At 37.3% G+C, this 13438-nt stretch overlaps 1 protein-coding gene across 1 annotated transcript; it reads left to right on the forward strand.

Annotated features, from left to right (window-relative positions):
• The first annotated feature begins 1064 nt into the window (after nt 1–1064).
• Nucleotides 1065–11122, forward strand: LOC116332128 (nuclear GTPase SLIP-GC-like). Its single transcript, XM_039611701.1, has 15 exons — nt 1065–1104; nt 3007–3223; nt 3315–3536; nt 4403–4609; nt 4701–4876; nt 7815–7908; nt 7989–8076; nt 8150–8271; nt 8515–8688; nt 8777–8931; nt 9043–9160; nt 9235–9343; nt 9449–9579; nt 9789–9870; nt 10066–11122. Exons 2-15 carry the CDS (start codon nt 3155–3157, stop codon nt 10149–10151), a joined length of 1833 nt encoding a protein of 610 aa, XP_039467635.1. The 5' UTR covers nt 1065–1104; nt 3007–3154; the 3' UTR covers nt 10152–11122.
• The last annotated feature ends 2316 nt before the right edge of the window (nt 11123–13438 follow it).

A 13438-nucleotide genomic window follows, 5' to 3' on the forward strand; every position in this document is an offset into this window, starting at 1 on the left:
GTGAGATTGAGACACAGACGTTAGAGCCTCTTAATCCGTGTTTTGTTTGGGTTTCCACCGGCGTGGAATTACCAAAAATAGAGAGAGCATAGGCTAACATATGAAACGGGAAAAGACCGCCGTGTAATCCATTTATTTCAACAAAGTAACTGTATTCTGAATACCACCTTTTTAAACAGTAACTGTAACGGAATACAGTTACTTTTTGTATTTTAAATACGTAACACCGGTACATGTATTCCGTTACTCCCCAACACAATCTGCCCGTGATCAGGTACCCTGCTGGGATAATAAGATGCCCTGGAGATAGAAGCCACTGACATCAAGACCAGGAAACTCCTAAACCTGCATGTAGGGTTTCACCCCAAGTCCAGCACCCTAAAGCTAGATGGATGCTAAGCATAAGTAAGGAGGCCATGTGAGTGTCAAGCACCACAATCCAGGATGAGACAACGATCATCCACAAATACATCAGGAAGATGGCCCCAACCAACTGTGTGCTCAGTGAATACCTAAGGGACCAGAAACCAGAGAAAGAGGAGGAAGAGCAGGAACCATCATGGAAGGACAGGCCCTGCACAGTATGTACCACCAGCAGATAGAGGAAGTGGCTGACATCCAGAAATCCTGGCTGGACAAAGCTAGACTGAAAGACAGCACAGAGCCACTAATCATAGCAGCACAGAGCCCAAGATCCACAGAGATGTCCAGTAGAATTTTACAGTATGTGATCAGCTGATCTTCGCTGCTGCTGATCTGGGATTCACTCCTGATTGTGGATTTACACACTGGAATTCAACAAGATACAAGCAAACATTACATGAGCTATCAAGGCTGAGTTCCAACCCCTGAATAGTACAGGGCTCTAGAGTGCGACCAATCTGGTCGCAAATGCGACCAAATTTTTCAGTGGTGCGACTAAAACGGTGCGACCAAATATTTTCGGGTAACAAAAAAAAAAAAAAAAATCTCAGCAACTCTCGGTGTGGTCAACAACAGACACACATTATGCCCCTATCGTGGACTAAACCAATCAGAGATAGTCAGGGGCGGGACCTCTCTGATTGGCCGTGGTCCAGTTGAAAGTGCAGGTGGAAGAGAGAGGTGAGTAGCTTGAATAAAGCCATATCAATTCATTAACGGATTCCACACAAAGACGTAAACACAGAGCGACCCGACGCATCAGAATCAGCTTTGTCTTTCTCGGCTTTCTCACCCCACGGCCCAAACACGGACACGCTGTCGGAGCTTAGCGATTCTGATGCGTCGGGTCCGCGCTGTGTTTCCGTCTTTTTTGCGCTGATTCTGAGCTGCAGGTCTTGTCTCTCCAACCAAAATTCGCCGAGCCAGCAGCAAAAGCAGCAAACTACGCTTCACATTTGATCAATGTCGTCATGAATTCCCTCTTACGTTTGCTGTTTTGCTTCCACCACGATAAAAATCACACTTCATGCACAGCTCTCTCTCTCTCCCTCTCTCTCTCTCTCTGTACTTCAAGAACAGTTTCCCGTCTCAAATCTCTGTTTTCTGCATTATTCATTCGCTTATTACCCACCAGTCTACCGTTGTTTACAGCGCTGTTGGCCGCTGTCTTTTTCTTTTCTTTTTCTTTTTTTCACTTAAATGACCTCGGACAAGAAAGCCTAATTTCTGCTGTTTAATACTGAAGAAATTTAAACTTCTTAAAATTATGCAAAATTGCAGAATATTGCAGAATATTTTTAAGGTTATCTGCCAGACCAGTAAAATCTCCTTCATGTTTTTCTGTGTTTTATTCTCAGTTACTTTGACACAAAGGCATCTGCTGTGATGTTCACAATTCTGATGAAGTCTCATGTGTATCAGTACTGATAAATGATCAGAATTATAATATTTCTGACTATCTGAGGCTAAATTGAATCGAATCAGGACTTTGAGAACCGGAATCGAATGGATTATAGAAATCAGTGATGATACCCAGCCCTAGTGAGCAGCCCAGGCCTGACTAAGTGGATGTAGCTGTGGGTAATAAGAAAAGATGAAAAGAACTATTGATAACTTTTGTGTTAAGTTAAGGACTGATCCGTCTGAAATTCATAGCCAGCTCTGACACGGTGCCATCAATCTTTGAATGTTGAAAAAGCAGCAGTGTATCCAGAAAACACATTATATGCTGCAATAAATGCACTGCCCAAGTGTCCCCTCTCCCCACTGCCTTTCAGCAGCAGGCAGCAGCAAACAGGTCGTCAGAGGAGCCAAGATGATGATTAAGTTTAACATTTTCTACAATATTGACAAAGCAATTTAAGCACAAGTTTGTTAGTTAATAATTTAGAAATGAATATTGTCTGTATGGACTTCCCCCCAAAGAAAGTGCACATGTAAAACTGTGGTGTTAAGCGATGCGGTTGAAAAATTTGAGTGCACCTAACTTTTGTGCCGGTACGCCTAAATTTTTCAAGTTAGGCGTACCGGTGCGCCCATGTCAAAAAGTTAGTCTAGAGCCCTGTAGTATGAAGCAAATATAAAGGTGGATCATCAGCTTAAATTTAGATTGGTGTCTGATACATTGTTACATGGAAATTCACAGCAATGACAGCCAGTTAAACAATGTCTTAAATGCTACATTTCTGTAACTTCATCACAGTACTGCAAATTAAAAAAGTAGAGGTATAATACTACTGCCGTGCTTGTGTGCCACCAAGTGATTCTAGAATCATAAATAATCATGGTAACATGGACATTCATTCCTTATTTAATTCATAAGACTCAAGACCTTTTTACTATTACTTACTTTATTAGTTAGTTTAAAGTTGTATTGCTGCCAGACAGGTTATAACAGAAAATGAATTATTCCAATGCTTTTAGTGTGGATCATAGTTAGTCTCACATGGATTCGATTTACTTCTGCCAGACTTTTATTCTTGTGAATTTCTGGTAAGTCTGTATAGTACAGCTACTTTTAATTGCTGTTTCTGGTATCCACAAATTTGAGGTAAAAATTTAACTCTTCATCTCATTTAACAGGAAAAAAATTAGTGATTTGGAGACAGACAAGAGGGAGCTGGTTGGTGTCTTTGGTAAAACTGGGGCTGGAAAGAGTTCTCTGATAAATGCCATCATTGAAGAGAAGAACCTTTTGCCTTCTGGAAGTGTCAGTGCATGCACCTCAGTCATGATCAAAGTGGAGGCTAACATGCAAGGCTCTAACTATGAGGCAGACATTGAGTTCATCACACCAGAGGTAAAATTAGTTTTAGCTGTAGAAATATAATTTCTTATTATTCTGGGTTTAGGCCCTTTTAATAAAACTGAAAAGCATTTTTGTTTTTAAGGAGTGGAAAGATGAGTTGTGGTCATCTCATCAGTTTCTTGGGGATAATGAAGACTGTGAAATGGATGTTGATAATGACTATCATGACATCAGTGAAAAGTTTTCAGCGCTCTATGGAGAAGAATGGAAAGGAAAGTCTTTTGAAGATCTTATGGATGGAAAATATTTCAGAGAAATTCCAGAATTTCCCCAAAGCAGGAGGAAGATTTTGACATGTGAATCAGTAAGACATCACCGCTCTATTACTAAACAGGAAGTGTGATGTGTTAAAATTGTATAAATTTGCTGTTATTAAGTATAGTATTTGGTTTCAGTAATTTAGGAACTGTGCAACCTACAGTAAGAGGTGTATGAGACAATTGTCCACTAACAAAAAATTAATCTGTTCTATTTTGTTATATTATCTGTCATTTTCAGACATATTTTCTTTTTAGCCCTGTGACAGAAAGGCAGCCCCTCCAAGGTATACCCCAACTGTCTCCATATGGCAACTGGACAGGTTGCAGCCCCCCTTGAGACCCTAAATTAGAAAGTTGAAGAGAATGAATGGATGGATCAGTCATTTTAAATACTGTTTATATTTGAAAAGTTGGTTCAAAATTCAAGTAGTGTGTGTGTGTCATTTTAGGAAAAGTCATCAAATTTCAAGATTTTACTGCTGTTAAATGTGACATTTGATCTGAACAGTATCTAAGGGTTAAATTACACCATTTAACAGTTTGATTCTTGGGTATGATTTCACTATGTGCAATACAGTGATTTATTACTGTTACTGAAGGTTACTCACCATACCAACTAGATTTTAAATCTTAATATAAAATGAGTAACGGTAGGGTGGACATTAGGTAAGGCTGCACTTTTTGCAGTGATCTCCTATAGAAAACTATTCCGCGCGGATATAAAACAGGTCCGCTGATCACATTTAAATTTAAAATTAATGACTCATGCAAACTTTTACTGAGACCAGGGAATTGCTTTTTTGTCATCTTTTATGGCACTGTAATTCTTTAAAGCAATCTGTAACACACTTGCAGTGTAGGATTGAAGTTAAACTGTCTTGCATTGCTTTATTTTTGTTATTTATTCCAGGCTGATGAACTCTCTGCAGAATGTGTCAAATACACAAGAAGTGATTCAAAGCAAGGAGAAGGTAATGAAGGAAAAAAGTGGTTTTGGCCACTAGTGAAGTGTGTGACTGTCAGGGTGCCAAACAATCCTTTTCTCCAACATGTCACACTTGTGGACCTTCCTGGAAATGGCGACCGTAACAAGAGCAGAGATCAGATGTGGAAAGGGGTAATTCACATTTACTGCTCTTTGCTTTATTCTGTGCAAACAGTAATGTCATCTTTTGATGAAGCACTGAAACATGTTATTCTCCTTTCAGATAGTTGGAGATTGTTCTACTGTGTGGATTGTGACTGAAATTAATCGAGCAGCATCAGAGAAAGAGGCCTGGGAGATCCTGGAAAGTGTCAGTAGTCTGATTGGAAATAGTGGCGAATGTCAGCAAATTCATTTTATTTGCACCAAGTCTGATCTTCTTGATGACTCAGATGATCTGTAAGTAAATTATCCATGCTGATCAACTGCAGGGTGTTTCCATATAAGATCAACCCAGGCTAGACAAAGAGTGAAGCACAGGGTTTGGCCTTTGTTGTAATTAATGCAGAACATTTGGGTCAAAAGGAGCCTCAGATGCTGAGACAATTTTATAAAGTTTACTAAATAAGGTGCACTTCGTAATGAAAAGAGAATTGCCCGGTCAGAAGGAAATTGAGTTATTTAAGAGTGACACAGACAAGGCAGCTTTATGTATGGGTACAAAATCTATGAGATTATAGGAAACTTCCTAACAAATCATAATCCATCTAGAACATGTCTCCAAAAGTTGAATCTGTTCATCTGCATGTAGCGTTTTGTGGGAGAAATGTTTCATCACTCATCCAAGTGACTTCTTGACTACTTCAATATTCATATGGACAATGACAAAATCCCTCTTTCCAGAGAGATCTGCCATCCATGACCTTCCGTCTATTCGCAGCTCCTCAACCCCTCATGAACTTGTTTCTCATTATAATGTCAACCTTCATAACCTTCTTAACATATTTGCTCCACTTAAACATCGAACTGTCACATTTTCTCGTTCAGCACCATGGTTTACCCCCAACCTGCGTCATCTTAAAGCTAAAGGACGCCAACTCGAACGTCTATTCGAGAAAACTGGACTTGCTATACATAAAGAAATGTATAATGATCATGTTTTGTTCTATAAGGACTGCATTGTTTCAGCCAAATCCGCATACTACTCTGGTTTAATCAGTTCTATTGAAGGTAACTCCAGGTCTCTCTTTTCATTGTTCAGTAAAATTACAAAACCTCCAGACATATTCCCCTCCCATATGTATTCTGCTGACTTTTGTAATTCTCTTATCTCTTTTTTCACCCATAAAATCTCAGATATTCACCGTCAACTTAACTCTGCAGGAGCTTCCGACTCTGAAGTAGACTTCCTGTTTCCCCCACTGTCTTCCTGTCACTTATTTTCAAGCTTTACTCTTCCGTCCATAACCGATGTATGTAATCTTATTAAAAAAATCTAAATCATCCACCTGTCAACTTGACCCTTTTCCCACTGTGTTAGTTAAAGCCTGTCTTCCCTCATCAGCTCCTCTCATAACCAGTATTATCCATTCCTCCCTGAACACTGGAATCGTTCCTTCATCTCTGAAAAAGGCTTCTGTTATTCCAACTCTCAAAAAGCCTGGTGCAGACCCCAATAACTTTGATAATCTTCGCCCTATATCAATTCTCCCCTTTATTTCAAAATTTTTTGAAAAAGTTGTCGCCTCCCAGCTTCACTTACACCTCAATAACCATAATCTCTATGAACAATTTCAATCTGGTTTCTGCCCCAATCATAGCACAGAAACTGCTTTGTTAAGGATTACCAATGACCTTCTGATGGCAGCTGATTATGGTCTCCTATCCATCCTCATCCTTCTTGATCTTAGTGCGGCGTTTGATACCATTTCTCACAATATCCTCCTGAACCGGTTAGCATCCATTGGCATTAGTCATACCACCCTTGCCTGGTTCACCTCCTATCTCTCAGACCACACTCAGTTTATCCAATTTAAATCCCACTCTTCAAGTCTCCTGTTTCTGCTGTTGTGCCTCAGGGTTCATCCCTCCCGCCTACCTCCCTCTCAAACTGTCTTATCAAGATTAGATCATGGTTCTCCTCCAATTTTCTTAAACTTAACAGTAATAAAACAGAAGTTTTACTTGTTGGTGCAGCCTCTATCTTATCCAAATCCCACAGTTTTTCCATTAACATTGAAAGTTCTCCCACCCTTCCCTCCCCTCAGATTAAGAGTTTGGGTGTCATACTTGATAATACTCTCTCATTCCAGTCTCACATTAATTACATAACCCGGTCTGAGTGCTTCCACTTACGTAATATTAACCAACTCCGTCCCTTCCTTACTCCCCATGCTGCTGCCATCCTTGTCCATAGTCTTATTACGTCCCGTATAGATTACTGCAATTCCCTCTTATTTGGTCTCCCTTCATAAACCCCAATTCCTTCAAAATTCTGCAGCTCAGGTCATAACTCGTACTCCATCAAGAGCTCATATTACCCCAGTTCTTCAGCAGCTTCACTGGTTGCCCGTAGAAGCCAGGATAAACTTTAAAATCTTACTTCTCACGTACAAGTGTATCCATAAATCTACTCCTTTCTATTTGTGTGTTACCTGCTCCATATCACCATTGTTTCCCGCCCTCTTAGATCCTCATCTGCTATTCGTCTTACTGTTCCGTCCGCACGTCTTACCACTATGGGGAACAGAGCCTTCCCTCACTCTGCTCCTCGGCTCTGGAACTCTCTTCCTCCAGCCATAAAAAATATAGACTCTCTTCCCGCATTCAAGTCACAGTTTAAAACACATCTGTTCAAACTGGCTTATTCGCTTTAGTGCTGATTTTATCTGTTGTCAAGTTCTGTTCTGTTTTGCAATTTTACCTTATTGTATGTATGTTATCACTATTGCTTCTTTTATTAATTTTGTTCTTTTGTAAGGTGACCTTGGGCTTTTGAAAGGCGCCCTCAAATAAAATTTTTTATTATTATTATTATTATTATTATTATTATTATTATTATTATTATTATTATTATTATTATTCAGTCTCAGCTGACTGCAGGTTTCCCCAATCTTATAAACAGTACATTTGCATAATGACTGAAACCAGCCCAGTGAAGGAACAATAGGCTGGGAGGTCAGTTCCTTAATCTTAATTATTCAAATTCTCATGACCATTGATCAACAACCACTGACCAAAACCCACTGATCAATGGCCATGAGTACCATTCACAGAGAGTTGGGGAATGGCTGCAATCACAGCATTTTATGACATGCTGACATGTCACATAGTGCTTTAAGATTAATAACAATAATAATAATTCTGTGTGTGTGTGTGTTACCCCCCTTTTTTTTAGTTCATCAGCTGAGTTCCATGATCTACTAACTGAAAGAAATGTGCAAGCCAAGGATGCAATAAAGAAAGAATTCAACAAGCAAAGCAAGATTAAGGTGAATTTTATAGCATGACAGAAAGTCTAATGCCAAGACTCTCCACATTTGCATTAAATTGAAATCACATTTTTCCCTAGAAACACTTCACTGATGACACTTTCAAAGTGTTCACAGTGAGCTCCAAAGAGTTCCTAAAAGAAAACTACTTAAGTCCAGAAGATACTGGTAGGTGAAGTCTCCTTTATGTAAACATAACATGCATAGCTAGAATGCTAATGTATGTATCTCCTTTAAACAGAAATAACCAAACTTCAGAGATTTTTGCAAGATCTCAATGACTGTCACTCAGAGACAGTAAACTATGTGAAGGGAGCTCACGGGATTCTGTCTTTGATTCAAGGCGCCAACTCCAGAGGAGTGGTAAGGTCAAGTAAAAGATACAAAATAATATTCTCTTACATGTTTCTCATATGTATTTGTGGTTCTTTTATTGGTTTTTGTTACTAATTTATGAGTTATTATTTGATTGATTCATGTAGTTTTGCTGTTCTATTAGGTCCTTATTACAGGAGAGTAACTTTTTAAACCAACTGAATTTCATTAATCTATAAAGAAACAACAACAAGTAGTTTTTATGGTTTTACTAATAAAAAAATTTTTCAGGATAGTAAAAAAGGCGAGGTGTGTGAAGAACTTGAGATAAACATGAGCCTCCAACTTGATAATGTCAGAAAAGAAATGGAAGACACCTATACAGCTTTTAAAAAATGTCTTTATGATGGTGTTGAGAAATCCAAATGTTCATATGGAGAAAAACTCAAGAACTTCTTGTATGATGTATGTATTTTAATCATAGTTAAAATACTTACAGATTTTACCTGACAATGTAAAATGCAATAATTCTGAGTTTTCTTTTTTGTTTCAGGGAAAGAATGGTGGTGCTTTTTACAATTTACTGAAGTGTGTTGTTGAGAATGGTGGCATCTACAAACCAAAAAAAGGGAAACCAATAAACCTTAATATGAAGTTGGCTTCCTGTCTGATTGACAGCATTGGTGCAGAATTCAGAAAGACCTTTCCGTAATAAAAACATGTTCTAAACAGTCACATAATATTATTCAAGATATGTAATTGATAACATATAAACTTGCCAGTTCAGCCATTATGATCGACAATGTTTACATGTTTTAGAAATGAAGTAACATGTGGAGCATTCAACGGAGTCATCAAGACATTTTCACTTGACACTGATTCTCTGATTGAAAAGTACAAAAATGCTGAACTGCAGCTCAGATTTCTCAAGACAGAGGTAAGAAGTGAAACTTTACTGTCTATCAATGGACTGATGGTAAAGTTCATCCTTATTTCATGTTTGTCTGTAAGGAAGAAAATATTAAGGCAAGACTGAGCAGAATCATCCAGAAACAGAAGAAAAATGTCTACAGCAGTCTGACAGAGACAATTGAGAACATTATGGAACAAGGCTATTGCGGTAAGAAATAAAATCAGAGATTCACAACTTGGCAGTAAAACAGATACTTTTTTTTATAATTATTTGGCATAAAAAGTCTGATAAGAGTTTTCTGTCTTATTGTAGAGGCTTTAGCATTTACAGGAGAAGACACACTGTACAACATGAGGGAGACTATTGAGAACCACGTGCACTCAAAGAAGGACATGTTTGAGCAGGCAAAAAACACCATGTTGGAGAAGTTGCACGATTTGATGGTTTGTCATGTTTTATAAAGAATTATGATGAACATATTTTCTCACAACTCACCTGAAGACTTTTTCTGTATTTAACTGGATTAGACTTATACAAAAATGGTTGTTTCCATTTATATTTTTCATCCAGTCTGAGAAACTTCTAAATACAACTTTAACACAATATCTTAGTCTGTGGTAAGTGATGAAAAACTTTAAAATTTTTTAATTAGGTATACGTCTTGGAGACTCTGGAGAAGACTATGAAGGAATCTATTGGACTTTCATTCAAGGCTGAAGAGTGCTTACTCCCAGGTAAACAGGACAGTTTACTGTAATTACATTGGTTCAAATTGTTTGATGATGTTTCCCTTCCCTCTTTATCTTTGCAGTCTTGCAGGGGTGTCTATATATTTATCTTAAAAAAAATGAATAAATAACTGATTACTGAGTCATACATATGTGTGTCACTCTGGGGGGAAACAATTCAAAAAAAGTTTTGTTTTTCAGATGTTTCAACAGAGCTTGAGATGGTGAAGAAATATTATGATCAACTTGTAGGCACTCCAGATAATGAAATATCACTAACTCTGTAAATCCTAATGTTATCAACTGAGTTAAATTAATGTTTTTATTTAAAAAAATGTCAATGTTTTTTGTCTTTAAAAATGTTAAAATTTGTTTTAAGTACATATGCCGATCATCTTAGAGGCTGCAATTAGTCCATTTTAGGGATTCGTGTAGTGTGAGGATTGTTAAAAGCAATATTAAGACAAAAAATGTAAATAATTTACAGTTTTTCTTATTAAATCATTACATGACATTATGGAGTTGTGTAATGTTTAGATTATTTCTTGTATTCTTCCTCTCAGTGCATTTAGTCATGTTGTCTTGTTGGTTTAGAGCTTAATTTCTCCCTTGGTGTTCCTTAGTCCTGTGTTAAGAAAAATTTATTTCCTCTTTGGTTCTTGACTTTTTCTTTAAAGTTTTAGGATCCAAACTTACTAAAAAATCCTGCTCCATAACAAAACAAACATACAAAAACCCCATTACATTACAGTTTTTGGAAATATGAAATCACTATAATAGTGTAGAAATGTGTATTTAAACATCTTTACATTGACAGAAATTGGAGTTTCTATGGTTTGACCCGTCTGTGATAGAAGTGAGCTGAATGTGGCCTACGATGAAAAATGCGTTTTACATCCTGTGAGGCTTTAAGCCGTGTTATCGTTTGGTGGGCCTGTTTTTATTTCCTTTTTGTTCAGGCCATCATTAGTGGCTCCTCCCATCCATTATGAGAAAAGGAGTTCACCTGTTTGGGAACCTATGTAAGGTGATATACTTTTAAGATGGCGGCCACCCTCCCCCTCCTCTAAGAAGGCTGGGGCTTTTCTGGCACCCAATTTAGGTTGGGTTTGTTTTTTTCTTGCTGTTGTTTTTTTCGCTTTTGTGGCTTTTACTTTTTTTTCTAGTTTCAGTCACTTGTAGGTAGGTTATAGGTAAGCACACAGTTGTTGTTGCTTTTTTTGCTTTACCTCTGTGCTTAATAAATGAATATGGTAAAATTGTTTGTGTGGAATTCCCTTCTTTGTTGTCTAAGGAGCTTGGAAAGAAAACCGTCTGGACTTTTCTAAATTGCTTGAAGACGTTTCACCTCTCATCCGAGAAGCTTCTTCAGTCATAACTTATCCATGCCTTTGTTACTTCAAGATTAGACTTCTGCAACTCCCTTTACCTGGGCTTCCAATCTGCCCTTCTTCATAAACTACAACTTGTCCAAAATGCAGCAGCACGCCTTTTAACTGGTACTAGAAGGTGTGATTCTATTACCTTGATCCTTGCTGACCTACATTGGCTGCCCATCAAATATCGGATTAATTTTAAGATTTTATTGCTTACATTCAAAATCGTAAATAATATTGCGCCGTGCTATTTAACTGAACTTCTCAGCCTGTATACTCCTAGGAGAGCACTTCGATCATCGAGTCAAATGCTCTTGGTGCAACCTTGGTCCCAGCTGAAAACCAGAGGTGATCGTGCCTTTGCCATTGCTGCACCTAACCTCTGGAACAGTCTTTCAGCTGATATTCGCGTGTCGGAATCTATTCAATCTTTTAAAACACGATTGAAAGGTTATTTATTTGATCTTGCATTTTCGATTAGTTAGTGATTTATCGGATGTACACTTTGTGCTTTTATTAAATTTGTGTGTAATTTTAACCTATTGTGTTACTGGTTTTTTCCAGTTGATATTTCTGTGTTGATTTTACCTAACTTTTACACCAGGAGTGAAATATTTCTTTTAACATAGTACTCCCGGGTTAATTAGTGCTTTTTTTTTTTTTGTCTGGCAATGTATTTGTACTCTACTATCGTACTCACATGTAATTAATTTTATTTCATATTTAACTATTGAGAAGCACTTTGGTGTACCTCTGGTCTTTAAATGTGCTATATAAATAAAGTATTGATTGATAAGGTCAAATGGTGGAGAGTCCCAGATTTAAGCCCTATGGGAGTGTCCCCCCCCCCAAGAGGGACAATGGACCCCCTAATGATCCTCTACGTAATCACAAGAGCCAGGTGTGAAAACAGGTGTGGATCACAATCAACCAAGGTTTCAGGTGAACTTATTGTGAAACCAAGCCCCACCCTATGGGGCAGGATGTGAGTGGGCATTAAGGGGTCTGGGAAGGAATCTCAAAACTGGATTATAGATGGCAAACAGTTGGTGTCATAAACCACCAGGTGAAGTCGTTTGATCAGCCTGCACCTGGGTGGGCACTTAATAGCTGTATTGCTTTGTTCGAGTTTCCTTCTGCACATATCAGTATATATTTATATATATTTATAAAATAAAAATCAATATTTCAAAATAAATTAATCCATTAATAAAAAGTTTAAATTAAACATCAATTTCACAAAAAAGAATTCTCAATTAAAACCTTGATATTTGAATTCATTTACTTATTTCTCTTTTTAAATTGTAACTTAAAGATTTTGAAAATGAGATTTTTGTCATCTGGATTTCAAAAATGGTTTTTGAAATGAGGTTTTTATTGAGAGTTAAATTTTTTTGAAGTATTTATTAATGGATTAACAATTCATTTTGAAACATTGATTTCTAAATAGTGTTTTTATTTTAAATTAAATTATTAAATAATAAATTACTTAGTTATTTATTTATTTAATTTTTAAATAAATAAAATAATTACAATTTTGTTTTCAAAAATGAATTTACAAATGCATATTTCATTATACAATTAATTATTTCAAAACAGAATTGCCTATTTCGATGCATGTGACTGTTCTTGTCATCCATATGTGTCATCATTATTGGTTACTTGCTCTTGCTCTTCTCCTTATTATCCCACCATGCCTCCCACGTCTGTCCCGTGTTGTCACATGATGTAATGTTTGTTTTTGTTGTGACTGTGCATATAGTAAAGTAAAATTTGCCAGAGTTTCAGTTTCTATTTATCATGACTACATTTATCTTTACACTTGTGCTTGAGATTATTGTACCCGGCCCTAAAAATCTTAGAAATATGGTATCTAACCAGATGCTTATTTTGGATGACATTACTTTGGCCTCCAGTTGCACTGTAAGGAATCTTGGAGTTGTACATGTCCTTCTACGTGCATATTAAACAAATATGTCGGACTGCTGACAGTGTATGTATGCCATCTATACATACAAGGTCTCAAATAATCAGGCCTTAACCTAATAACCTTACAGTACAGTAGCACCCCATTAGAGCACTTCCTTCTCAGACTGCAGGCCTTATGGTAGTTCCTAAAGAATTTAAAAGTAGAATGAGAGGAAGGCCTTTAGTTTTCAGGCCTCTCTTCTGTGAAACCTGCTCCCAATTTGGATTCA

Source organism: Oreochromis aureus, linkage group 4 (genome assembly GCF_013358895.1).
Source record: "Oreochromis aureus strain Israel breed Guangdong linkage group 4, ZZ_aureus, whole genome shotgun sequence".
Lineage (NCBI taxonomy): Eukaryota > Metazoa > Chordata > Actinopteri > Cichliformes > Cichlidae > Oreochromis > Oreochromis aureus.